The sequence below is a fragment of the Dysidea avara genome, chromosome 4 (genome assembly GCF_963678975.1).
Source record: "Dysidea avara chromosome 4, odDysAvar1.4, whole genome shotgun sequence".
NCBI lineage: Eukaryota > Metazoa > Porifera > Demospongiae > Dictyoceratida > Dysideidae > Dysidea > Dysidea avara.
Genome location: NC_089275.1, coordinates 16,407,160 through 16,434,932, shown reverse-complemented (window position 1 = coordinate 16,434,932; position 27,773 = coordinate 16,407,160). Strand labels below are relative to the sequence as shown.

Below are 27,773 nucleotides of genomic sequence, written 5' to 3'. Positions count from 1 at the left end.
TTTAAGTAGTCTAGGTTTAGCTCCCTTTTTACCAAGACAGTATGCTTTAACTATTGAACCTTTGCATTAAATTGAGACTCACATAGTTTGCTCACAAATTCTATATCTTCATTCTTCCTAGTCAAACTTTTCTCAGATGAGGACTCCGGTACATTATGTACAATAATATTCAAGTGATGCTTCTTCTCTTTCTCCTCATTAAGTAGAGTTGCAACCATGTCTTGTATGCTGTGATCAGGCAGTGTTTCCTTTGTTTGTGGAGTCACCACTGTGGAATCATGAGGTTCATTACTAGTATTGCTCACAGATCTGACAGTGTTTATAGCGGGTGTTGAGTTTTTCTCAAGTTGAGATACCTTATGCTTTTATGCTCTAGTGATGCAATAGTAGCTTTGATATATACAAGTTATATTCAAGTCTTGTCACTGTTTACCGAAGAGATAAAAATGTGCATAATTTTTTTTATAGTACACATTTTCTATCCGATGTGATTTATTTAAAGAAAAAATTATTCAGGTTTTTGCTCAGTAGGTCACATATATATATTAGTGATATTATACAGTATACAAATACAAAATATCTTCTATATACAAATACAAATCATGCAGTTGTTATTGTGTAAAAGCCTTAACACAAAATATTGTTATAGAAAACAGCTAACTGCATGGAGTCAGAGTAATGAAATCTACTGAGATTATACATACACAAGTACTGTATATTGTAAATATTCAGTGATAACTCTCAAATATCAATTTCTTCCGGCACTTCCCTACAACAACAACAGCTATAATATACACGAACAGTGGTATACAAACTATTCAAACCACTTGACATGATTACTTAATAGCAAACAGGTCAACAAGAAGTAATCTGCTTTATGACCATTGGAGAATTAATTGAGAAATGCAACAGTTGTATAAGCTGTTATTAAAGCACAAAACTCCCCCAGTTCTTAACCCAATCCAGTCCTTTACGGAGTTAAATTGGGTCGTCATATGTAACTTTCAGCAAAAGCTGCCTATAGTCACCTTTTAATTAAAAAATGATATACACGTAGGGACCCGCCGATTATGCTGGCATAATAATGAACATAATAGGTACCTGATAGCATTGAACATAATGCTAACATAATAGGCAGAACATTTGTGCATTACCATAAATTCTTGCTATCAAAATACGTATCACAGAAAAAGATCGATATACTCTAATAGAAAGGTCAGAGAATAATCAGGTAGCTGACTGTTCTATTAGAACATATCGGTCTTTTCTGTGACATGCATTTTGACAAGCAAGGATTTAGATTCTTCCCATAACGTGGAAATTTACTAGAAAAACATGGGAACTGAGGTATAAATATCGAGCATAATTTGAGCAAAATGGGTAAAATATTGAGCATCAATTTAAGCATTATGGGAAAAATTTTGAGCATTGCAGCATGGCATAATAGGTAAACATAATCGGCAGGTCCCTATATACATGCTAAAAAGATGTAAGTCGTTACTCAAGTCTTAAATCAACTACCATAATTAGCTTTTTCTTGTTGTACAACAATTTTTGTATGCAAAACTTGTACAAAACTTTCTTACACAAAAATAATTTTTGCATAAGATCAAAATACTGTAATAGAGCAGTCATTTACATAAATCATGAAAATATTTCTACACATAAATTTTTATCACGAAATTTTTTTGCATGAAAATAAAGTAAATTACAGTAAACCTATGCACATCTTATTAGCCTGCTCATGGTGAATTCAAACATCTTTGGTTTTTTCCTGTAGCCCCAAGGGTATACATGTCACATGCACTCATTTATGACAAAATTTAAGGATTCAAATTTAAGTCCCTGTAGTTTATTTTCAGTACACAGTAGTCGTTGTACAAATCAGTTCCCAATTACACTGTCTAATATATTCTATAATTCCAAAATTACCCACTATTAATGGTGGTAACCCATTCTTTGGACACTGTATCAGAGAAATTGAAAAAGAAATTTAGAACAAACTATGTGAACTTTGCTGACATGGTCACATAATATCATGAAGTAGCAGATTATGGAAGCAACTGTGTTGAATAGGAATGAGATGTTGCTGCATCTCATTCTGTCATTAGGAATTAAGCTTATATGTACCAAATCCGTATGTTGACATAATAAACGTTGCATGACAAAAAGCACCAAGCATTTAGGCAGCACAATAGGGATGATCTTTTTGATTTTGCAACCAGAGCCAAAGAAATAACACTCTAGCAAAATCATGTAATTATATACAGAAGTGAGTTGAGACACTCTAATAGAGGAGTCACTTACCCTCTATAATATTAGTCTGCTCCTGAGAATAAATATTTCGATATCAAATTTGAACATACGTCATGAAGCAGCCTTCATTGTTGGGTAACAAATTGGATTTTTTAATATACTACTTAAACCATGGCCACTAGGGATTTATCTGAAAACACAATTGCCTCAAGGGCTACAATTAAAAAAAAATCCTCAATCTTATTTTAATACAAGTTGATGTTGTGCTACTTCTAAAAACAAGGCGCCATGCAGCTAGCTAACTCATCTGGGATTAAGCATAGATAGTATATGCTACTATGAATTAACCAACTATGTATTACTATTTTACAATAGGGTAGTTTTGGGTGGTGCAATAATATTATTAGCTAATTCTTGTATTTCATAATTCATGAAATTTCCTTAATTCGTTCAATTACGTTGCTATGCATTGCTAAAGAAGCGCTTGTTAAACAAACCACATTTACCAACATATTATGCACAGAAGTATCTTCTAAACTGTTTTATAGTTTGACTATCGTGTTTTTTCCCACAAATTTTCTTGACAAAGCCTCAAAGCCACTCTTCATTTTCATTCGCGTACGTAAGGGATACACCCCCTTTCAACTTGAAGCGATAGGCTATTCCTGGTAGTGTACGAGACCTGCACCGTTGTTTTTCAGTTGCTAACACCTGAAAACTGCAAAGGGAAGGTAGTTTACAAAGTCTGAGGAAAGTAGCCACACCCGTATTTCAGTCTGCCGAAAAGAAACCACCTCAGAGCAAAGTTCACCTGTGCAGAAGTTAAATACAGACTTCACTTCACTTTTACTCCCTACGCAAAAGCTGCTTTTACCATTATTTAATGATTTTGCTCACGTGGGTGAGTACGGACAAACATAGATAGGTAGATAGATAAGTACACACACGTTTTTTACGAAGACAATTTCAGTAAACCAGGCGAGCGAAAAGGCTGGCTGTGGGCATGCACCTGGTTTACAAAATTGAAATCCTAACCCTGAGGAACAAAACCTAACTTATTATGTTCAAATAACTGAAAGTTCATAAGTCAGAAAATGTGTGTGGGTTTGATGCAAGCTTAGCCTGTTATGCTAAAAATTGTGTGGGCATACTTGGCACAAGCCTACTTATCATGACACCAAGATTATGGTAACTGAGGTTTTACTGTGCATGTGATTATATACTTTAGCAAGTCTCATTTCTGTTTGTAGACAATAAGTCAAGCATAATTGTCTAATACATTATTTAGTGACCCGCTGAGTGAAAAGCAGCCATTTTTGCAAAATTCTATTTTGAAAAAAATTACATCGAAATACACTGGGTAAAAATACACATACTAGCTACATGAAAAAATTATGCATGCTAGCGACATGAAAAAATTACGCATGCTTTAATCGCATTCGTATGCACTGAAATTAAGCTCAAATGAATAAAACCTATACAACAATGAAATCGCCTGTTTACAGAGAGCAAGTACAGTAAAGGATACGTGAGTTATGTGCACTTCTTTATGATGTGGTAAAAACAACGTTCACTGTTGTCATTTCTCAGTTGGAATGGGCTTCTTCTTTGTCAACATGGATGAGTACAAGGAAAGCACTATACCTTGATTGATTTGTCAGTTCATGGTGCACAGATTGAGCCAAGTCCCATCTTTGTAGCTTGTTTCATTCATGAGTTCTGATCGATTATCTAAGCACCTGTAATTTATTTTCCATATTGTAGCTGCATAAATTGAGTTTATCACTGTTCCAACTGTCAAACACTATAACATCAAGACCATTCATCATAAAAGGCTAAAACTAGGCATGAGTCTATTATGTTTTTTATTCTTCCAATTATTTTTTCTGGCAATTCTTTTTAAATTTACCCAAAATTATTCCCAAAATTTGTGCAAAAAAAAGTTTAACCTAAATGACTGCTATGTGATAATTAGAATTATGGTCTCGAAGTTGACTGCTCTATTAGAGTATCTCGATCTTTTAAACCATTTTTATGCTTGCACTGTTTCAGTGTTGTATCCAAAAGACTTTTGCATCACATTACAAGAAAACCTTATAATTTAACACTAATTATTCCTAGAACTCATCCAATTATTCTGGAATATTCCCCAATTTTTTCCACTACCTATTATTCCCAAAATTATTCCAGCATAATAGATGCGTCTCCAGCTGAAATTTTGACCGTCCACTCTTTTGTTACTACAGATTACAGAGATGCAATAAAATGGATCTGGAGGAATGTGTGAAAACAGCCAGTTTTTGCTCAGCCAGTTGCTTTTTTAAATTACATAGTCATAAATCACAAGAATGGAGGAAATTAGAAAATTTAACACGTTTGTTGCTTTCACCTCCACATTTGTAACTGTCTCAGCAAAAACCCGACTTGTTCGCATAAGCATGCGTATTGAGAAAAACAAAATTTAAAAATAATTCGTAAAATTACGCATGCTACAAAGAAAAAAGACGCAAGTTTTTATCGGACCAGTATTCGAAGAGGAAGACTCTAATCGATTAAACTTATATACCATCTTATTTGCCTGCTCATGGAGAGTTCGAAAATCTTTGTTTCGTTTCTGTAGCTTCAATGGTATGCGTGTCACATGCGTTTGTTTACGATGCGGTAAACATAAACAAGATCGTAATCGTTTCTTCTACCAAACCGCTTTCATATCCATATGTGCAAGTCTCTACAGGGCTAACACCATACCTTGGCTGATGTTCTGATCCATGGTGAACATTTTAAGCCACATTGCAATGCTGTAGACTAATCCAAACGGAAGTTATGACTGCGAATGTAAGTGCCTGTAGTTTATTTTCAGTATAGTCACTGTACAAATCGATTATCTTACTCTTCCTACTGGCTAGTGCTATAATTTCAAAACTACACACCACAGAAGGCTGAAACTTTGGTGATCCATTCCTTGGACACTGCTAATAATGATGAGTAGATAAAAAAAAAAATTAATTGTGCGAACAAGTAGGGTTTTTGCTGAGACGGTCACATTAATTTTAATAGTGGATATGGAGTACCAATTTTGCCAACACAGTCTGAGGATTTACAGGTTGGTATGTAAAAGCATTGAGCAAACCTTTAGCATAAATGTGCAGTTCTTGTACATGGACATAAATAACACAAAACTTGGAATATTTTCATAAAACAATGCTCTTATTCACATGCGGTAAAAGATCAGCAATGCAGCGTATACAATTTTCTTGCTATAGAAAGTAATAAGTACCAGAAGATGAGATACCTTAATAGAACAGTCACCACATTGTGATAATTATATCCTCTGTAACAAAACAATCACACATTCTTGAAATTAACATTTTCTAATGCTGAGAAAATATCTAGCATAATACATTCAGGTAAGAAAAAGAATTTCTAGACAAAATAGGTGACAATAACACAATACTTACACCTTATATAGCTCTACATCAAGCTACTAGCCTGTACTATACTAGTGTTATGTACTGACAAAACTGTACATACATTTAAAGGAGTTGTTTAGTCATTGCCAACACTAACTCCCTGTATTTACAGGTTTTAAGTCTTCTCACAGGTTCCTAGTGAGATAGCATTCACAGAGCATTAATTTGAATTAATAATTACATCTAGGGGGAATTACGTGAACACAGACTGACTTTATCACATATATTTTTCCTCCTTTCCCCATTTGGGACCAGATTATAACATTTACAGTAGAGTCACTATTACTAGCTACGGTAAGTCTAGAAGTGTAAAATAAACAAGATGGATACTACTTACCTCCAAGCTTTAAATTGAAAATTCAAATACATTGTAACTAGTAACTTAATATATTCATTTGCTGTTCATATGGAAAGCAAATTACAAAAATGCATCTTAGTAATGACACAATTATTTCATGCCATATACTATTATTTGCCTCTTTTCATTGTGAAAAAAATTTCCATATGCAAAATTATATGGAAAAAAATTTACACCAAAATTTTGCACGATTAGCTACAGAAAATTTTAACTGTGTGTCTTACTGCCTTTGTACTGTAGCTATTTGGTCATGGCTAACAAGACACAACCAGTACCAAGAATGCGGCAACACTGTAGGCTGTAGCTATATAGACATGTTTAACGAAGAGGTGTGATCATAAAAACCTGCCACATTTGCAAATTACGAGCCAATTTCGTAGGGCAAAAGAAATGCATTGTCAACTGCAATTAAATTATTGATCATTGATAAAAACAGGTGATTTGAGGATTAAAACCAATTACTAAACTTGGGCATGGAATAATCGGTTTCTTTTTAGATGTTAAATGGAGGTGGCTTAAATTTTGCATTCATAAACCACCTGTACAGAAAAGTCACCGTTATTCTTTTTCAACAAAGTTCAAGTATTGATAAAGTACGACCACAATGTTTCAATTTTGGGTAGTGATTAATTGATGTAGTAATACAGTGAGCAGAAATATTTCGAAAAATGTCTGCCTTCATGATTTTACTGATCCTTTTGCCTTACACAAATTCAGATTGTGTTATATTAAAATGATGTAATATAGTGCCATGCCTTTTCATTAAACCCGTCTACACCAGTGTTGCAAAAGATCACGATACATGAGCAGTCATGTAAAATAATCTTTGTTCAATATCGCTAAATCATATGATACATTTTACATAAAAGAAAAATTTTGCAAATAAAACAAATTATGGTACTACATACAGCCATATTTGTATTATCAGCCAAAGAAACTTACTTTGGGAGTGTTGAATTCCTGATTATGGAGCGAGCTCTGGCAACATCCCTTCGGCTGGCATTAGATGGCTTTCTTGCAGTGCTTTTGATATCAGAATTGCTCTTTAATTGTGCAAGCCTTGATCCACAGTACTTACACTTTGTGTGATGGTCTCTTTGACTGTGAACACGTCTCAGGGTTGGTTGGAAAACGTGAGCTTGAAATGGAATATTTGCTGGTAAGGAATCGCTGGAAAAAGATGACAAAGTATAACCCCGAGAATTCTTATTGACATTTGCACTGTCATTTGAAACAATAAAATTAGAGTTTGTATCTTCATGATTTTGTGAAACAGTGTTGCTTTGATCAGTAGGAGAAGGTGTCACAATGTTTCTATCAGATTCATCACCATGTTTAAAGTTATCAAACTCATCCAGACTCTCACGAATGCGTGGAACAGGAAAAGGATAGTTTTTAGTTGGGTCATCATCTGGTTCTCCTTCTACCCAGTCCTGAACAAAACCCCTTGACCGCTTTTTCCATTTATCCTATTTAAATTCCAAAATTACTAGGTACTCAGTAACCACAGCACACATTACATAAGGCATTTCTACTGTGATCAATTTCAAATAATAATTATATTCACTTACCGACAAAGAATCATACGCTTGATTAAATATGCCAATAAATAAACTCAGAACAATGTAGATGAAAATGAATATAAACAAAAAGAGATAAATTTTATTGAATATTGAAACAGGAACAGACACAAATGGATCATCCCAGGATACTGTTGCAAAAGCAATATCAATTCCTTCACCATTAAGAAAGCTAAGTAGATTCTCTGCAGTAGTAAGAGGATCTTGGAACTGTATTAACAAAAGTGTATTTAAGTAAATTTATAGAGATTTGGTGCTCACCTGTGGATTATATGGCCCCATAACAAGCCAACCACAGAACATGAATGCCATAAATAAAATGAACATACACACTGCAAATCTCAGAATGCTAGGTAGTGCGAGTTTTACTGTAATCAGCAAAACCTGTATAGGAGAATGTCATATATGTACAGTACATACATGCAATTGTTATTATTAAAAGTTGCATGATTTAGATTCTTCTGTACATGTATGTAGGAGAGTCCAGTGAGTGGAGACAACACTTCAGTAATGAAATTTATGTGGAGTTAAAGGATACAACAGACATTTTAGAAGTTCTGAGTATATACTGTTTGGTTACAAATAATTAGTAGTTTCATACAGTTCTTACAATATGTACAGTGTAACTGCTTTACTAGAGTATCTCAGTGTGTTTACTAGAGTATATGTACAGTGTAACTGCTTTACAAACAATGATCTACTAAGCGATTTCTATCATTAGTTTCTACATACATACATATGCTTGCTCTAAAAAGCACACATATGTATAGCCATCATGCATAAGAGTAATAACTGTAGTAAATTTGCAGATAAATTGAAACTTATTTTGTAAAGAATTGCAGCATATTTTCAATGGCAGTCTATTTTAACATACCTATATACATTATCACTGTATGGAGTGATAGAAATTTTGATGAATATGACAATCTGCCTGCAGTTCATCAGTGTCCACTTTGTCAAAGTTTTCTGATGTTAATAATAATTACAACTTGTAACTTTATAAACCTCTGATTATCACCATTCATAACAACACATGCATACGGTGGTAGTAAAGATAGTGTTGTAGCACCTAGTTTGATAATTTTTTGCTCTGGTGAGTTGGCAGAAGACTTTATAATGGAGGAGCAGAGGTTAAAGTATATGCAACCATCTCAAAAGCAAGTGTAGAAACATTTGTAGCTGATACAGTATATCTAATCCAAAACAGCCAAGCTGTAAAAAAAGAGTGCGGCCCTCAAAAAGGCTATGGTGAAAAAAGATGTGAAATCCAAGGTAGCGGCCAAGAAATGGATGTGATGATAGGTTAATGGTAAAAATTTTAATAACAACAATTTAGGTGAATTTTGTGCCGCTTATAGTCTTTTTGAGGGCCGCACTCTTTTTTTACAGCTTGGCTGTTTTGGATTAGATTTCATTTCTTTTTGTATTTGTATAGCCCAAAGCTGGCCTATGGCTGGCTTTGGGACTTTTTTAACCTATCTTTTTTTCTTTACCACAGGAAGAAGAAAAGATCAAGCAGATGTACTTTAAATATTTCTGATTTTATCAGTAAATTTACAAATTATATATATAATACACATATTTATCACAGAACGCTCCATGGTGGTTTCTTTGTAACTACACACTCTACAAGGTGACTTCTTCTAGATGCTCTCTCTACAGGGTGAATTGTTTGTAGCTGAACGATCTACAAGGTAACTTCTTCTAGCTGATCTCTCTACAGGGTGATTTGTTTGTAGCTGAACTATCTACAAGGTAACTTCTTCTAGCTGATCTCTCTACAGGGTGATTTGTTGGTAGCTGAATTCTGTGCAGGTGATTTGTTTGCAGCTGAGCTCTTTACAGAATGGTTTCTTTGTAGCTGAACTCTCTACAAGGTAACTTCTTCTAGCTGATCTTTCTAGAGGGCAATTTGTTAGTGGCTGAATTTTCTACAGGGTGATTTCTTTGCAGCTGAACTGTCTACATGGTGGTTTCATTGTAGCTGAACTCTCTACAAGGTAATTTCTTCTAGCTGATCTCTCTACAGGGAGATTTGTTTGTAGCTGAACTCTCTACAAGGTGACTTCTTCTAGCTGATCTTACTACAGGGTGATTTGTTTGTAGCTGAACTCTCTTCAGGGTAACTTCTTCTAGCTGATCTCTCTACAGGGTGATTTGTTGGTAGCTGAATTCTGTGCAGGTGATTTGTTTGCAGCTGAGCTGTTTAAAGAATGGTTTCTTTGTAGCTGAACTCTCTACAAGGTAACTTCTTCTAGCTGATTTCTCTACAGGGAGATTTGTTTGTTGCTGAACTCTCTACAGGGAGATTTGTTTGTTGCTGAACTCTCTACATGATGGTTTCTTTGTAGCTGAATTCTCTGCAAGGTAACTTCTTCTAGCTGATCTCTCTACAGGGAGATTTGTTTGTTGCTGAACTCTCTACAGGGTGATTGATTTGTAGCTGAACTCTCTACATGGTGGTTTCTTTTTAGCTGAACTCTACAAGGTGATTTCTTCTAGCTGAACTATCTATTTCCATAGTTGCATGAATTTCCTACAAGGTAACTTTTTCTAGCTGATCTCTCTACAGGGTGAATTGTTTGTAGCTGATCTCTCTACAGGTTACTTGTTCTAGCTGATCTCTTGAATTCTCTTTAGGATTACTGCTCTATTAGAGTATCTCAATCTCGCACTTGCTGCACTAAGTTGGATTTCGTGTTATAACTCCGTGGCCTTAAGTCTGATTCTTCTACACCATTGAAGAGCATTTCTAAGATGATTACTCCATCTGTACAACGATTTTCAAAGCATTACCCCAAGCGGTTTATCTGGTAGGCGTGGCAAGCAGTCATTTTTTTATTAGCTAATCTCGATTGCATAATTGTTACACACTGTTGGTTTTTTCGTTGTATCTTACTGGTTTTTAGCTCGATTTATTTCAAACCACAAAAGGTTTGAGGTTCAATAGTTAACCTATTCACCCACCGATTTTCAGCTTCTTCCCATACGCGGTTTACCCTGTAGGCGTGACAACATATTGGTATTATTTTTCATGAATAATCGCTCTTAACTCTTTGCCTGTTTATCGTAGTCCAGCCAAAGTTGGTACCGAGATGCGCCATTATACCCCTCTTCTGTATGCCAAAGTTCAAGGCGATCGGATAAGGTGTTCGCATTTTATAGCAGTTTTTGTAATTATGCGAAAAAAGGAAGAAAAATAAGAAGAAAAAAACCAAGAAACTAAGCCAATTTTTGAAGTCGCATACGTATCTCGGTAACGCTTTAAGCAATTTTACTCAAATTTGGAATGTGGAGTGCTGAAGTTGGAGGGCATGTCCACAGCAAACATCGTCTTGTTTCATCAAGGCAGCACAGAGCTACGGAGGTGCAAAAATTGCATTTTTTTCTTCCTGTCAATATACTCATGGGTGTTGCGCATCGGCTTCTTGGGCCGCACGACACACTACCGTGTGTCTTGATCCTGTGCCTACTTCCTTACTTCACATTTGTATGTATGCTGTTTATCAATGTTAGGCAGGCGTATAGTGAAATCTTACAGTAGAGTTATCAGATAAGGAATGGGCAGGTATTCCATGATAAATAAAATCTCACCAAGTTTAGCTTTTATCATTGAAAATTATTGAAGCAACCTGATGAGTTTAACTGATTTAAAAATACATATTTGCTACAGTAACTACTTATCAAGAAAACAAGGCAATTAAATTTACTAACGTTTAGGGACTCAAAGTACTTGAGAAATCCAAACAATCCACACCACAGTAGAAACATTCCAGAACCAAGTACAATACTAACTGCTTCTATCAAATCAAAGGAAATCCTTTCCTAAAAATTATAGAGACAATGTACACAATAATCTATGTTATCCTAAAGAGATATGTACGATGTCATAAACTCATTATATATAGCTGATAAGCAAAACATTGTTCAAAAAGCTTTTCTTATATTGAACATATGTGACCGGATCTGTGAAAACCGGACACAATCGTGCAAGCCTAAATTTACAGTATAAAGCATTGAATACAATGGGTGAAATACTTCGGTATTATTGAAAAAATTCCGTAAATTTTGTGAACGCCTCTTTCTTAGTGAAGGAAGGTACTAACAATAACACCCTGGATATCACCTTATTTCCCTGCTCATGGGGAGTTGGAAAATCTTTGTTTCGTTGCAGTAGACACAAGGATACGGAAGTTATGAGCGTCTGTTTACGACACAATAAAGTGATCGTACACGATCAATTTTTCTTCACAAATTTCGCTTTGTATGCAGTGAAGAAAGGTGAGTAAAGGAAAAACTTACCCAGTAATTGATTTCTCTGTTCATGGCAAACATAATGGTGAAAATTGTAGCTCCATACCTCAATTCGTTGGTAAGTTACAACCATTTTAGTAAGCAACTGTAATTTATTTTCCCTATACTAGCTGTAAAAATTGATTTTTCTGTTGTTGCAACTTTGTAGGACTGTAACTCCTAAAGTTATCGGTATACGAGGCTGAACTGTTGCCAGAGGGTACACTTGGCTAAGTAGATTATAAATATTTAATAAACAGGAATTTGAAAAATGCGCGATTGTGTCGGGTTTTCGCAGATCCGGTCACATATAACCATGCAGTATATGTAATGGCTAAACAATACATACTTTGTAATCTCCAATAATCTTCAGCACAGTAGAAGTTTTTATTAGCAGACATGCAAACAATGTCATCAAGTGCCACGTGTTGACTAATGCACAAAGGTCTGACCAAGATACTTGTTTCTTGTGGTAAGCTAAGAAATGCAGCTTCACATCCTGTAAAATCAAATTATCTGAAATGGATGAATAACTATAATAGCGTTAGAGTTATATATGACAGGAGACTCAATTATTTACTGTTGAATATACATACCTATATTAATTTTTTTGTGCATTAATTAAAGGGAAAAAATTAACAGAAGATACATAACACTGTCATTTAATTGTGTCACAATAACTTCCATATACTTTGGCTTATCGAGATGGATTCAGCTAATTAGAATCCTTGATGGAGCTTAGTATGGCCAAATTACGTATTTATCTCTGTAATAATACAGCAATAAACCTTTTGTATTTTTTACAATGTAACATCTATACAATAATTACTAAATAAGGCATTATTTTCATGTTGAATAGCCACCTTAATGTATGGGTGAAATCAATCACAAATGTCTTGAATTACTAGTGTTAGTGGTAATGCAACACTTAAATTTTTCTAAAATCCAAGGGGTGTTATTATAGCATCCCTGAAAATAAAAAGTACCTTACAGGTTTTTGCAATTGAATTTGTCACCTTTCAATTAATTGACTTTGTCCCGTTTGTAGTGGAGTTTGTCGCTTTTGCAGTAGCGTTTATCCCATTTGCAATTGAATTTGTCGGTGTTACAATAGAGTTAGTTGCTTTTGCATTAGAATTCGTTGCGTTTGCACAAGAATTCATCCATAAATAAAAAGATTGGCAGCTACAGTAAACACAAAAACAAGATGTAGTAACTTCATGATCTTGTTGAAGTACAACTGTTGTAAACAACTTTTATAAGGTAATAATTCTTCTGCTACAGCTTCTTCAACAGCATTCGCAATTGTGCTTCACCAATGGCGATGGGTGTGGTCACTTGCGAACAAGTTAATTAACTCGAATGGCTTCATGTATAACTAGCTCAATACGAGTCCAGGTACCCTGTAGTGTCTCAAGTGGTATTCACCATTGCAAAAATGATCCACCTTGTGATGAGCAGCTGGTTTATTGCAGTCAATATAATTATGACAAATTCTAGTGCAAATGTGACAAATTCTAATGCAAAAGCAATGAATCCAATTGCAAAACCGACAAATTCAATTGCAAACGGGACGAATTCTACTACAAAAGCGATGAACTCTACTGCAAATGGGATGAAGTCAATTGCAAAGGTGATAAATTTAATTGCAAGAGGTATCATAGTCACACCAGTGATTCTGTAACACTCTTGTAAATGAAATCCCACAATTAAAACTTTCTTTTGTTTTTTGATAATAAGTACATTCTGCAACTTACATACAATGTAGAAAGACAAAGAAGTAAGTACCGTATATCACTACAATAAAATGTGTATTTGTGCATACTAGCAAATGTGAACTATCATCTCCTACACATCACATACACCACAGAGTGCATGCTATGTACAACACATTTAGAGTGTACCACATATGCACAAATACACATAGTGATAGTAAAAAAGTTTGGCTGTTAAAAAGTGTGACAAAATCCCTCTGTTGAAAAAATTGGTGGAAAAAACTTTGGCGACTGAAATAATATTCGCCAAAGTTTTTACTGTGTGGTACGTACGGATAAACGATAAGGTGTTTTAACTCATCAGTTACGTAGTGTAGTAAGTGTATAGGTATCTAGCGTTGTTATTGTAGCAGTACTTTTGTAGCTACTGATCTAACCATAGATAATCAATCTAACGATGTGCTGGCAAAGGCATAGATACTCTAGTCAAACCCTATAGTATCTATGGCAAAGGCATGCTTCTCTATCTTCTGCGATACCGAGAGTGACCATATTTGCTATTTCAGTGAACTCCAGTAGCAGAGGTTATCACGTGTATCAAAGTATTTGGCCAAATTCATCACGAGACGATGAACTAACTGCGAGACTAACTGGCGTGCGAATGGGAAGCCTGTTGGAAATGCTATCCCAAGGAGTGCTTACAACTGTAGGACACATTCCTAGGAAGATCAAGATTTCCAAAGTCAGCTCGATCTTTATTGCGTGGTGGTACGAACTGACCTTCATCTCAAGTTCTAGTTACTCAATGTGCTCATGTGATCATCTAACATAATTGGCGAAAAAACTTTAGCGAATTGAATGCTATTCGCCAAATTCGCCAAAGCATTTTACCGCCAAAGTTTTATACTATACGGTATATTTGTAATCCTATAGAATTACTGTATTTCACAGAACAATTGTGTTTCCTAAATAACACTGTTTCCACATGGACAAAATCTTGCAATTTTAAACACTTCTAATAGAGCCAAAATTTCTGGGTAAAATTACAAGCTGAATCCAATAGAAATAATAATATATCTATGGCTTCATATACCTTGACCCTCTGTGCTTCTTAACATTGTAAGATAATAACCTGGATGGACACCTTCCTTGGTCAGCTTTTGGTCATTATGACCATCCCTTGCTTGTCTATGCAGATGCAAAGTTTCAGTATAATATATAGTTATACAACGGCCACGAGTACTCTGCCTGATATAAACGCACGAGCCTGAGGGCCGAAGGCAAGTGCATTCATACAGGCAGAGCACGAGTGCACGCTGCATAACTGTTATGTATCATTCACCTAATAGGTGGGGAGAGTCTCACAAGACAGCTGTAAACACTTATAAAGGCCAGGTTTCTAACATCGATTGTGGGTAACCAAGCCGGACGTTGCGATGAAGTTCCATCTGCAGTACTGCAGCCACCTGAGATATTGAAAGCTAGTACGCTATGGGTTATATCACTAACCTGCATTCGCTATTCAACTCTCATCATGTATTGCTTAGCATGCCAGTGTGATCACTCAATCACCAAATAGACCAAGCGCCAGACTAATCGTCATAGTGATTCTCTTGAGCGAAAAATAGCAGCTAAATAAACGGTTTAAGTAAACAAAACCTAACTACTAAACGATACTAGTATTCACACTGGCTAAACTCGAATCTAGTGACATGACAAAACTGGTTACCACAATCGAACGTAAAGGTGAGTATTATTTAGTTTTATTGAGTCATTGTCGAAGTGGACTACAGTTTAATCTGGGCTAAGATGGCACCAAACTAGTAAGGTGTATAAGTACGTTTTTATATGTGTAAACTAGAGTTGTGGCCACTGCGTTGGCTTTTTCGATCGCCATTGGCTGCTTGTAAACATTATACGTATTGGTGACGTTATGGCCCACAATCGACCTTTACATGTAAGGCTATAAAAGAATTCTAGTGATCTGTGAAGTGTCTTTCCACCTATTAGGTGAGGTGTCGTAGTGGTCTTGGCCACCGGCACTTGTGCTATGCTGCAGCCAGTGCAATATCTGTATATTGCACTACAGTCGGTGCATTATAACTTATAATGCGCTCGTTGTGGTCTACAAAACCGCACCAGTGTGTTATAAGTTATAATGCACTTGCTGTGGTCTGCAGCAGTGCAATATACAAATTATGGCACTGGCGGTGCCTTTGAACTGCCCACGCAGAGTGGTACATTCACTAATAAACACTTTAATAGCTCCCACAATATATCTTCTATTGGTATTATTTGTCAGATTTTGGTTGGTAAATTTAATGGCATCATATCTAAGTATGAATCAAGCAAATATTGCACCAAGTTTGACATTTTTATCAAAAAGCAAATGATTTTTTCACTTAGCCGCTCTACTATAAACCAAATGAATGAATAATCTATTAGAAAAATAACAGAATTTCAATAAGCATTACAAGGCAAGCCTAGTGGCCCTTATGTGCAATAGTCAAATAAAAAGTTTAATATAAACACTATCAGCTACAAACTTTGACTTACGTACAAACTGCAGTTTTAAAAGACGGGTTTCTGAACATTTAACTGATATGCTATATACATTGCCATAAAGTATATATTAATGTATGTGATTTTCTTTTATAGAAATCTTCTATGCACAGTATGGCTGCCAATTCATACCAGATTTACGAAAAGCTTTTTCACACTCAAAATTTGACCCATTTTTTAACGTTGAAGCTTATAACTTTTTTTACTACTGCATGCAATTGCCTGAATTTTCCATAAGTGCAACTGGCTGCATTTTGATATGAAGAGCAAGTTAATCAGTACAGGAAGTAGAGTATTACATCATTTTGTTTGCTGGCATGTAAAATGTGTGGAAATGGTACCTTTTCACAAATCCAGTCACATATAGCCATGCATGTCAATTTGCATACAAACAAGCACTTATATGATGCACATACCTTCAATAACCTTATCAGTTTTAGCACACTAAAAATATAAAGTTTTGAAATGATTATTGCAAAAACTAAGACAAAGACATCCAGAATGGTGCCTCTTCTTAGAGTGCTCTTACAGTATCTCTCCAGCTTAGGATATATTTTTAGATCAACTTCAACATGACCACGCTGAAGTTTGTTTTCCAAAGCAACATTAACATGATACACAGCATATATTGCATTGTCACGTTCAACGATGCCTTTTTGATAAAAAGTATTAAGAGTGAAATTAAATTTCACCAGTTGTACCCTAAAAGGATGACACATAAAAATATTATCAATAGAAATGTATTCCATCACCTATTGTACAATGTACATGTAGTATGTACATGTAGTGCTGATCCAAATACAAACACATTAAAAATTAAATGTATACTTAATTTTAGACTTGAAATGAACAGTAAAATTAATAAGTAAATTCTTGCAGGTCCCTAGTGGGATAGTGATCAACAAACAAACAAAAAAATGCATCCACTTGAATTTTAGGGTAGGTAAAAATGGTGGACCCAGGGACCAAAGATCCAGAACCTGGTGACCCACCAGGATCCAACTCTCCTTGAAATTTTATACACTTCATAACTTCACAATATTCTATACTTGTACTAGGTACCTTTGCAAGTAGTCTTGTATGGCCAATCCACTATTCCCCATCGCAGTGTCTCACACGATGTTTATACCAATTAGAAATTATAAGCACCTCTGAAAAAGGACTGCATTTATAGGTTACTCACATGAGCATGCTAGTCTATTATGTCACCTAGCTACTAAAGTTTATAAATGTTGTGCAGATGCATCATGACGTACGAAGCCTAGTTGTTTGAGCTGCTGGACTGAAACTTGCTTAGCTAGTAATTGCTATTTTCCTGGAATATATGTTTGCACAATGTTTCTAAACTTTAGTATCTTGGTGACATAATAAACTAGTATGCTCATTGTGCAACAGGCAAGTGGCTTATAAATGCAGTCAGCTTCAGACACTTTTTGGAGGAGCTAATTGATTTAAACATCGTGTGAAGCACTCTGATGAGGAAAAGTGGATTTGCCATGCAAGACTACTTGCAGAGATACTTAGTACAAACATAGAATATTTTGAAGTGTATAAATCCAAGAAGAGTTGGATCCTTGCAGCGCCCTGGTCTTTGGTCGCCAGGTCTACTGTTTTTACCCATGTGGATTTCCACTCAACCATATGAAGTTTAACATTTCACAGAAATAAAATATTATTCAGAATAGTGCATTTATAAGCTACCCATGCAGTGAAGTATGCATTTCTGCAATTTTACACGAATGTTAGACCAAGAATCCACGATTCTCTAATGTATTCATGTATGTATGTATGTATGTATGTATGTATGTATGTATGTATGTATGTATGTATGTATGTATGTATGTATGTATGTATGTATGTATGTATGTATGTATGTATGTATGTATGTATGTATGTATGTATGTATGTATGTATGTATGTATGTATGTATGTATGTATGTATATGTACATATGCTATAGTTAAAGCACTGTGACACGCATACAGAGAATACAGCATGAGGGGGCGTGTCAAGATACCAATACGTACACACATGGTGTTTTAAGTGTTTGTCTTCTTGCTCAGACCATTCATCCTGTGTGCCTGAACTGCTTCAATTTTCAGTGATCAGACTATCAGTAAGTGTCCATGTAATCTATTTCTAGTTGTAGAGCCAACTGGTTGGCTTAGTCTGGCTAGTTTTAACAATTTACGATATCACACACACGATCAATTGTACTGTCTGAGTGGGATTGTTTTCGTGACATTCCTTACATAACTGTTCTGTATAATTGTACTTATTTGCCAAAGTGTACTGTATTGCCCAATATTATTATCCAACATAAATATACTGTATCACTCATACAGTAATGACTCTTATAGAACTTTGCGTGGGCGAGATCAAAGGAAAAGTGTACTTTAAATTTTATAAAGTACACTTAACTCCGGCAAACTGTACAATAAAGCACTCTTTGTGAGCAATAAAGCACAGTTGCCCACTAGCCTTATTAGCCTGCAGTGCTTACGTCAGTACAATTAATCCTCCAAGCCAGTGAAGACTGATAGCCTCGCCGCACTGAGTGATTAATCACCCCAGCCAATACGAGTTCTACCACCTATATAGACATACCTAAATGCTTCGATGATGAGTGGGAGAAAGTAACGTTGCTGTTACGTGTGCTAATGTAAATGGACAAGTCCTGGAGATATCACGGAAAAACTTCACCATGTGTCACAATAGAATCGATTGTGGGATATGAGCAAAACCTGCCAAATACACAATGAACGTCTACCATGCCAAACTATGGTGAACTACACATAAGTTACTTTGTTAAACTAGTTTGTGTGCATTCAGGCTTCTAATAATTCGTGCAACACGTGTTAATTGCAATTGCGAGTCCTAGTGTATGGTGAAGCTACACAACTAGAAAGTTCCATAAATCATTTAAAGCATTGCCTTGCTCATGCTATATGAAAAATAAAGCACTTGGCGCTTGGCCTCAATGCTAATAAAGCACTCAGCTTCACCTCGTGCTTTCTTCGCCTCGTGCTTTATTAGCATCTCGGCCACGCACCTCACACTTTATTTTTTTAGATAGCACTTGCGGCAATGCTTTAACATATATACATACAGTACAGTTATGTAGCTGTGTATGGAAAATAAAATACATGGTGGAACTTTGATCCTCCCATGCAAAGTAATATATGTACGTACATAATGTGCACGTGTGCACACATCAATGCTCACCTGAAACTGTTATCTCTGTTGATGAAATATTCAACCTGATTTTTCACAGTACGATTGCATGAGTCCCTGGAGCAGCATTCACTATCATTAGTGCAAACTTTATCAACCAATTCTGATTCAGTGACCATGAAGAGGTCTCGATGATAAATGTAATAATCAGCTGCAAATAATGTAGCATCAGTTACATGTTCACATAAACAAAATTTCTCCTATAGCCATTCAAGTGCAAGTAACTACATACAGGTATATTGGCAGGGGAAATCTTTGGCAAACAATTATCACCATAATAGGTTTTGATGTAAACAATTAGACATTTTTTTGTTATTAGCTGAATCATATTTGTATTGCATGAAAAGATATTAATTCAATGAAGTGATGCTCATTTAATTAGCAAATATTGATCCTAGGTAAAGCTCAATGTTGAAAGGGTTTCGCTTAGGCATAGATTACATTTTTAATCATCGATACATTTACAATCATGCCATCACTACAACTTACATGTGTTAGGAAAGAAATCAAACACCTTGAAAAAGCAATCCTCGTATTTCACATACTCAATCATCATTGTTAAGTTATGAGGATCTCTTGTAGAAATGTCTCCATGAGAATAGTTGAACGGATTCACAGATTCTTCTGAGATTGTATAGTACTGCATTAGTGAATACAAATTTACGTGTACATTGATCAATCACTGTACACAGCGTTATGAATGAAGACTAAATTTATTGTATGAAAAAGGCCGCATAATTACATACGAATCAAAAAGATGGGATTAATTCTCTAGTCGAGAATTAATACTCATGGTGATACATGTTGTAGATTTCTTAACTGCTTGTAAGACTGTACTTATACATTACATCGAATTAAGTTATAAATACAGGTTTGATTTGATTTTTATTTATCCGTCCTTCCATTAACAGCATAAGTTACAAAACTAACAAAAACATATACACATTTCACAGTAACTTTCAAATATACAAAGACCAAACATATACTTACAAATCAACAATATACACAATAATAAAACTACTAAGGAGATAGTCATGAAGTGATAATGGAAAAGTACAAGATGAATTGTTGCAATTAAGTTATTCTACCACAAAGATATAGCTACTATGGTGAAAGAATTTTGGGTTGAGATATGCGCACATCTTTGAAGGTTGGCAAAGTAGGGAGGTTAAAGATTAAAATTTTGAAGACATACATGACCGGCCCTGAGAAAATAGAACATGTGGGCTACACAATAAGTCATAAGTACTAGAATAGAATATTTGCATTCCGTAACTTGTATTGTATACGTAGCTAGCTAAATGCTTAATAATGGCTGAAATTTGCATGGCTATAGAATGGTGACATAAAAGTTCCGAGTTATGAAAGCATGAAAGTTTGAAAGAATTAATTATACAAATTTTAAGTGCCCACATGCCAGGACTGGTCACAATTATTATGTCTATGACTAAATTAACTGTGTATCCAATCTAACAGGGAAGTAAACAATACAAAATTTAATGTTATCACACAGTTGGAAATTAAAGTATAATTCGTTACAACACTACATTTGAATGACATACAGTACATACAAACTTTACTTATAGAATCACTTACAGATTCAACAACATGTGTTATCTGATTGTATACATCAGAGAATTTGAATAGGTCTTTAACTGGTTCGTCATTGGAGTCTGATATGATGAAACTCTCCCTAAAAACTTCAAGATTTTCAGCCACAAAATTTGTCACTTCAAACTTGTCAATTGCATAGACTGACACCTGTGTAGCACAAATAGCAAACCTATACACTCAATTCACATTTCTTTTCAAGTAAGTATTTTGGTCAATGATGAGGCAGTTAATATACTATGGACATATTTATATTATAATGGCAATATGCTAAATTTTTAATTCGATGTGGATTTAAAATTTCCTTGTTTAACTACTTCAAAATTTACACAGTGTGTTATGATTGTGTAATACAATAATTATGTCATTCATGTGTGAAAACATTTTGAAACCTACACAAATTGTTTTATCTATTATGGACATTTCTGTAGATATCTATGAAATACAGAGTTACTGCTTTGCCTAATAAATCAGTTTTGGTGTTTATTTTGGAATCTGTACTAAATGCTGTATACTATGTTTGTACGTCACTAGGTTTTGGATTGGATATATACTTCTGCTAACTTAAAAGTCTAGATGCCTATCCGTATAAAACTGGTGGTAGCTACATGTTTAAAATCTAAATAGTAATGGTACACCACTAACACATTCACTGTGTATATTGGTTTTAGTACTATCAAACTGATTGGAATTACAGCCACTTCTTGACTCTCATCACCTCTAATTTCTCCACTGGCTTTGGGGTTTATTGCCATAAGCATTTTACCATGATGACATACTTGTAACACATGATTGATTACAACTCAGTAAATATTATTCCATGCAACCAAAATACACTATGATTGATAACCTGTCCACAGACCCTAGTTTCTATGATTGATTTACCCTGTAGGAGTGATAGAAAATCTTATCTGACAAAATTGTTAAATATTGCTGCAACAGTTGCCTGCGTAACAGAAGACTACTAAAGATGGAGGACATTTTCACTATAGAATTATTTCATTTGAGAAGGTATATAGCTATGTTCAAATAATCAAATTTGGTACATGCATGTACATAATTATGTGGACTACAAAGGTGGAGGGGATTTTTACTATGAAATTGTTTTGTTCATTTCACAGAAGCTAGATACTAAGTCACATTTTTAAAATAGCAGTTCAATAACTTGTAACAGCTCTAGGTTTTCGGAAATGTGGGTCTGAAAGCTTGCGTACATCTTATTCTACATATTGCTCATCAAAGTAACGTGCATTGTACTGAGCTGCATTTATAACAGCAATCTTGTTCAGCCAGTCAAATATCTAATACACCACTGCATTTGCCTCTTCATGGAGAGTAAGAATATGTTTGTTCGTTTTGTACCATGAAGTAAGCACGAATTATCTGTGTTTGTTTACATGAAGTAAAAAGAGTAACTTTATTGTCGCTGAGCCTATACTTGCTTGATAGAATGGGTCAATATAACTGGGAAAAAACTGTATCATGGTGAATGCCCCAGTTCACAGTGAACACAATGACACAAGTCTCAACTCTGTTTCCTGTTGTACTTGTGACTTATGATTGATTAAACATTTCTTGCTCTAGACAACAAAAGTCATAAAATGTGGCCAGATTTTACACAACCGTCCAAATCTTATGTCAGGCAAAATCAAACTAACACCCACAGTGGACAGCTACACTATTGTACTACCAGTTTTGACCCTCAGTTCTACTTAAACTACAGTACTCGAGGCTGGTTTTAACAAACATCTTTTCTGGGTGGTGTGGAGAGCTCAAATGGTGGTTTCTGGCCTTGTAAAGGGCCTGGCTTGGCACTGTAAAACAGTAATCTTCATCAATGACTAATCATTGAACAGTTTGTGTACCCTATCACTCTTATTGGAGTATTTCTGTGTCTATCTAACCACCAGATAACTATACATGTAAATGTGACAGAAACTTGAAAATATAGGATGGCATTCATGTAAGACTGTAACCCACACGGTTTTACTTTCAGCAGAGAATGAATCTTTCCACATGCCCCTATAGAACATATCATGCTAAGCTATATAAATTAATGAAGGGGTCATTGTCAACAATGTTTTGCTGGCTATTATGATCCATATTTAGCCAGCCTCTACTTGTTGCATAGCCTGTTCAGGAAGCTATTAACTGGGGACCCAAACTGGGCATCCAGTTTTGTAGAAGCAGCTATATACAAGGTACAACATGAAATTGCTAAATGTACAAATATATAACACAGGATATATTACAGTCATTTTAACCATAACAAGTAATGGATGGAGTGATTGTGTGGGTAATCATGCATCACCATTTTTAGTTGAATGAATATAATTTATATAAGATAGTTATGATACCACTTCCTTAACACAATTCCTTATTGGAATTTCTGATTACAGGATATCTGTACACCACTATAATTTGTTGTGGTGTATTTTCCTCCTAAAACCATGTAGCTGACACTTTAAATAAGGGAATGTTCTTGAGATGGTACAGCTCCTAGCAGGCAGGTACACTTATAATAGTTAGCAACTTGGTTGAGCATTAAGCTGTATTATGTACCATTACAGCCTAAAATAGTTGTGTACAGCATCCATATTAAGGTTAGGATAAAGTCGAAGCTCTTCAATCTAGGGATGCCAACGTGTGCACCACAAAAAAATTCATTAACTGTACCACATTGCATAATAAGCCATAAAATTTTAATGTGACTGGATCTGCAAAAACCTGACATAATGGTGTATTTTTCAAATTCTATATTATTGGATATTTATAACTACTTAACCAAGTGTATGTTCTGGCCAAGTTTCAGCCTTGTATGCCAGCAACATTTGGAGTTACAGCCCTACAAAGTAGCTACAACAGAAAGATCAATTTGTACAGGGAAAATAAATTACAGGTGCTTACAAAAGCGGCCGTAACTTACAAATGCAATACAGTACAGAGATGCAACTTGTACCATCGTGTTCATTATGAATAGGGGAGCCCATTTATGGATACCCCTTTTTTCCTTCTATCACCTTTGTTCACTACATACAGAGACGAAATCAGTGAAGATAGATCAATCGTGTACGATCGCTTCAACATCACAAAAACAAAGGCCCATAATACATGTATTCTTTAGTCTACTGCTACAAAACAAAGATTTTTGAACCCCCTTGAGTAGGTGAATAATATGATATCCAGGTTTGTATCATTACACCCTTTCTTTACAAAGAACAAAGCATTTAAAAATCTAATGATCTTTTTTTCATTTACGCAAATTGCAATCAATAGCCTATACTGAAAATTTAGGCTTGTGCCATTATGTCGGGTTCTCGCAGTTCCGGTCACAAATGGAGATTGCTCAAAGACTAGATTTTATGTTTGGTTTTAGTGCTATTTACAGGACAGCATGAATGTTATGTGAATGAGTTGATAAAAGCTTGTTAATATATTTGGTAATTGTACTTCTTCACGTCTACTAGGCGCATTAAGGTTAGCATTGTAATTTGTTCTGTAAGGCTTGTAGCAAACATCAGCTTAGTGAAACAAAGCTTGTTAGGTGTTTATATCTGCAATAAACTGCCAGTCTTGTTAGTATGTGGCGCTTGAGTGATATTACTAATGATTTGTGGGTTCTTTGGCATTTCACTGCAGTATACTTTAACTTTACGTCAGTTTTCTATAGTATAGTACACTACTAGATATGTAGGCTAGGCATTGTGGCTTAGTAGTAGTGGGAGCAGGAACAGATACCAAAAAAGTGCTCTTAACTACGTTTTCTGAGTTTGTGTGTGAAACTTTGAAAGTTAAACAATTGTTTTTTTGCACTGTATTCTGATTGCTAAAGTAAGCCTTTCTTAATGGCTTTGTGTCCCTGCCCATGTGTCTGCTGGTTGTTTTTCAATAATTACCTTGGCAAAATGTGGTAGTTTCCCAGTGATTTGACATGTAGTAATGCTTCACAAACCACACTACTGTATAACTCTTGAGTGATAAACACTAGCAGCTTCAAATCTCCCTACCTATTACTAAGTAAAGCTGTGTGCTTTTTAGCAAAGGTGAGTTATCACCTAAAGTACAACATGTGGTATTTTAACTATGTCCAGTTTACCATAACCTCAATTATTAAGTTTATCCTCATGATTCATAGTACTTTATGCACAAGTTCAAGGGCAACCGGGGGATGGCGGGGTGTTGTCCAATGGTTCCATGGAGCCCCTTTATGGTGAAATCTTGGGCTGAAATATTAAAACTTTATGAAGTCATGGCAAAGGAGCAATAATGGCTGGGACGGAATTCCCCTCTGCATTCAAACATTGAGTTATAGCAAAGGATTCCAACTTTCACTACTTATTAATTCCTAGAGTGACACCTCTCTAATCCAATACCTCTGCAATCGGGAATATTTTATGTATTAAAAAATGCATTTTCTATGTATTACTACCTGACATCCTCACTAACCTGATACAATTTTCTTGAACGTCCGATTATAGAGGTTTCACTGTAATTCCTTACAAATGCTAACTTTTCTGTAAAAAATTTACTGGTGAGAGTGAAACAATATTGAAGAGTGATTTTCACTATCACATAACTAGCTATTGTAGGGTGAGGTTATCACATTCACAGTGGAACTTACCTTTTACAGTAAATGTCTGGATCCTTCTCTGACTAACATAAATATTTAATATGGTAGCTATTACTACACACTTCAATTTGACAGATTGTTTGATAGGATTAATGGTTCACTATTCACGGTATTTTATTGGATTGAAAGTGCAAACAAAATAGCAGGTATAACTATATACCTGGAAGAAACATCATGTTTGGTATTCTGCAGTAGCTATATTATATAATATTGCAACGATAAAATTCTTCAATGGTGCCAAACTGCCCAGTATATTTAATGATGCAGAAGCCTACTAAATCTATTTGAGGGTGGGATTGTTGTCTAGGTGCATCAATGTAAACAAAACATTATGGTGAATACCTACAAAAGCAGCTTTAGGCCCAATGGCTCTTTTATACAAATACAGTTGATTATAATTCTGTGAATGTTATCTAACTAGGGACCTGTGAGAAGGCTTAAAACCTGTGGATACAAACATGTTATAGAATATAGAAAAAAGTCCAGACTCAGTAGTGATGTACGTAGCTACAGTAAATTCACCCAAGAATTCTCAACATACATACTAGTTTGGGATCAGCAATAAAACATGATCATGTTGGATTAGGTTAATTATAGGAGTTCAGTTAGGACTAGGTTATAGGGTAGGAGTTTGGTTAAGAAATTGGGTCAACTTCTAAGTTAGTGATGATAGTGGTTAGGCCTTTGGGTTAGTGAAATATCACATGACCGTGTTTTATCAAATATAGTTCGTTCACCTGTATGGTAACTATTACAAGAAGTAACACATGAAGTATTAACTTCCAAGGAAATCTCCTTTTGTCCTCATTTGTCCACTTTTCTACGAGACTCTTAAAATGATAACGAAGCCGCTTCTTCATCTCCCTATCCGCTCGACCAGCTCTTCTTTTCCACTCCTCCTCCTCCTGATCACCGCGCATATTATCCTCAACATTTAGCTTTATTGTAAGTGCCTTCAGCTCTATATCTTCTTCGGAGCTGTTGGTGCTACCACTGTGGCAAAACGAGTAATTACACGAACCAATTGTATACGTGCGTAAACCAGTCAGGATCCTGGTAAAGTAGCTCGGCTTGTCACCAGATAGTTTATAGTCACTCTCCATTCTCACAGCGTTGTTGTCCACGAAATCATTATACGCTGATGACTATTTATAAAATAAATTATTATAGTAGGAACGGAACCGATGGTCACACATAAATTGTAGGTAATCTCCCGTATATTACGTCATGTCAGGGTTAATTCTGTTGTATTTTGTAAGCTCATCTGCTCCGTTTCAGCAAGCTCCTTCTTGCTTACAGATGTAAATAATTGATTCGGAAGCAACAGATGTAAGTGGCTATATGTAGCGATTCCGGAATTCCGTAAATTTAGCATAAAATTTTCTCCGTGAATCACGGCTTCCATTGGAGAGTTGGCACAATCATTTCGCTGCCATACGAGCGATTGATCAAACAATTTGATTGTTTCTAGGGTTTCTGGGGCAAGGAATACGATGGTACAGTTAGTTTCCCACTACAAATATGTTTGTGTGGAGTTTTATGCCAATAAGATTATTTTGCAATATAGCCACCACGATGTTATGTTCTTTTTGCAAGCAACGACCCAGCACATGTTAGTTACACGAAGGTGAGCATTTTTGTCCATGTAGTTTTCAATATTATTACTATGCTAAAAGTCAGCAAATTTGCACCACAAATGGCTCATTTCTTTGATGCATCATTTTGGTAGCTGTCAAGGAGCTGTACATTAAGAGACAAAACAATCATATAAACAGCTGTAAATCAACAGTACAACTCCTTGCTTTGCATGCACATTGTATTTTTGAGTGGAGATTACTGGAACAGAGTGGTTACACTTCACCATGTGTATGTTGTTTGCCATCCGCAAGATGCTAAATGCATGCAACTATTTAGTGGCTTTCTATGGAGGTGACCTTAAGGTTACGGAATAGTTTTAAATGCGTGGGCGGAACAAATTACAAAACCTGCTTTAAACCAAACAGGGATAAATAATTTCAACAACTGTGTTGTGTTAGCAATACAACTAATTGTGCTTGTTTGTTTT

The 27,773-nt window shown here is 35.4% G+C and overlaps 1 protein-coding gene across 1 annotated transcript; it reads right to left on the bottom strand.

Moving 5' to 3' along the window:
- Nucleotides 1–532: 532 nt before the first annotated feature.
- LOC136253313 (mucolipin-3-like) lies at nt 533–26,914 on the bottom strand. The gene is made up of 11 exons (XM_066045962.1): nt 26,446–26,914; nt 21,064–21,228; nt 19,957–20,107; nt 19,459–19,618; nt 16,651–16,936; nt 12,307–12,456; nt 11,379–11,489; nt 7,926–8,048; nt 7,656–7,874; nt 7,027–7,553; nt 533–769 (listed from the first exon to the last, which is right to left on the bottom strand). The coding sequence occupies exons 1-11, from the start codon at nt 26,809–26,811 to the stop codon at nt 742–744; spliced, it is 2,286 nt and encodes a 761-aa protein (XP_065902034.1). The 5' UTR covers nt 26,812–26,914; the 3' UTR covers nt 533–741.
- Nucleotides 26,915–27,773: the final 859 nt, after the last annotated feature.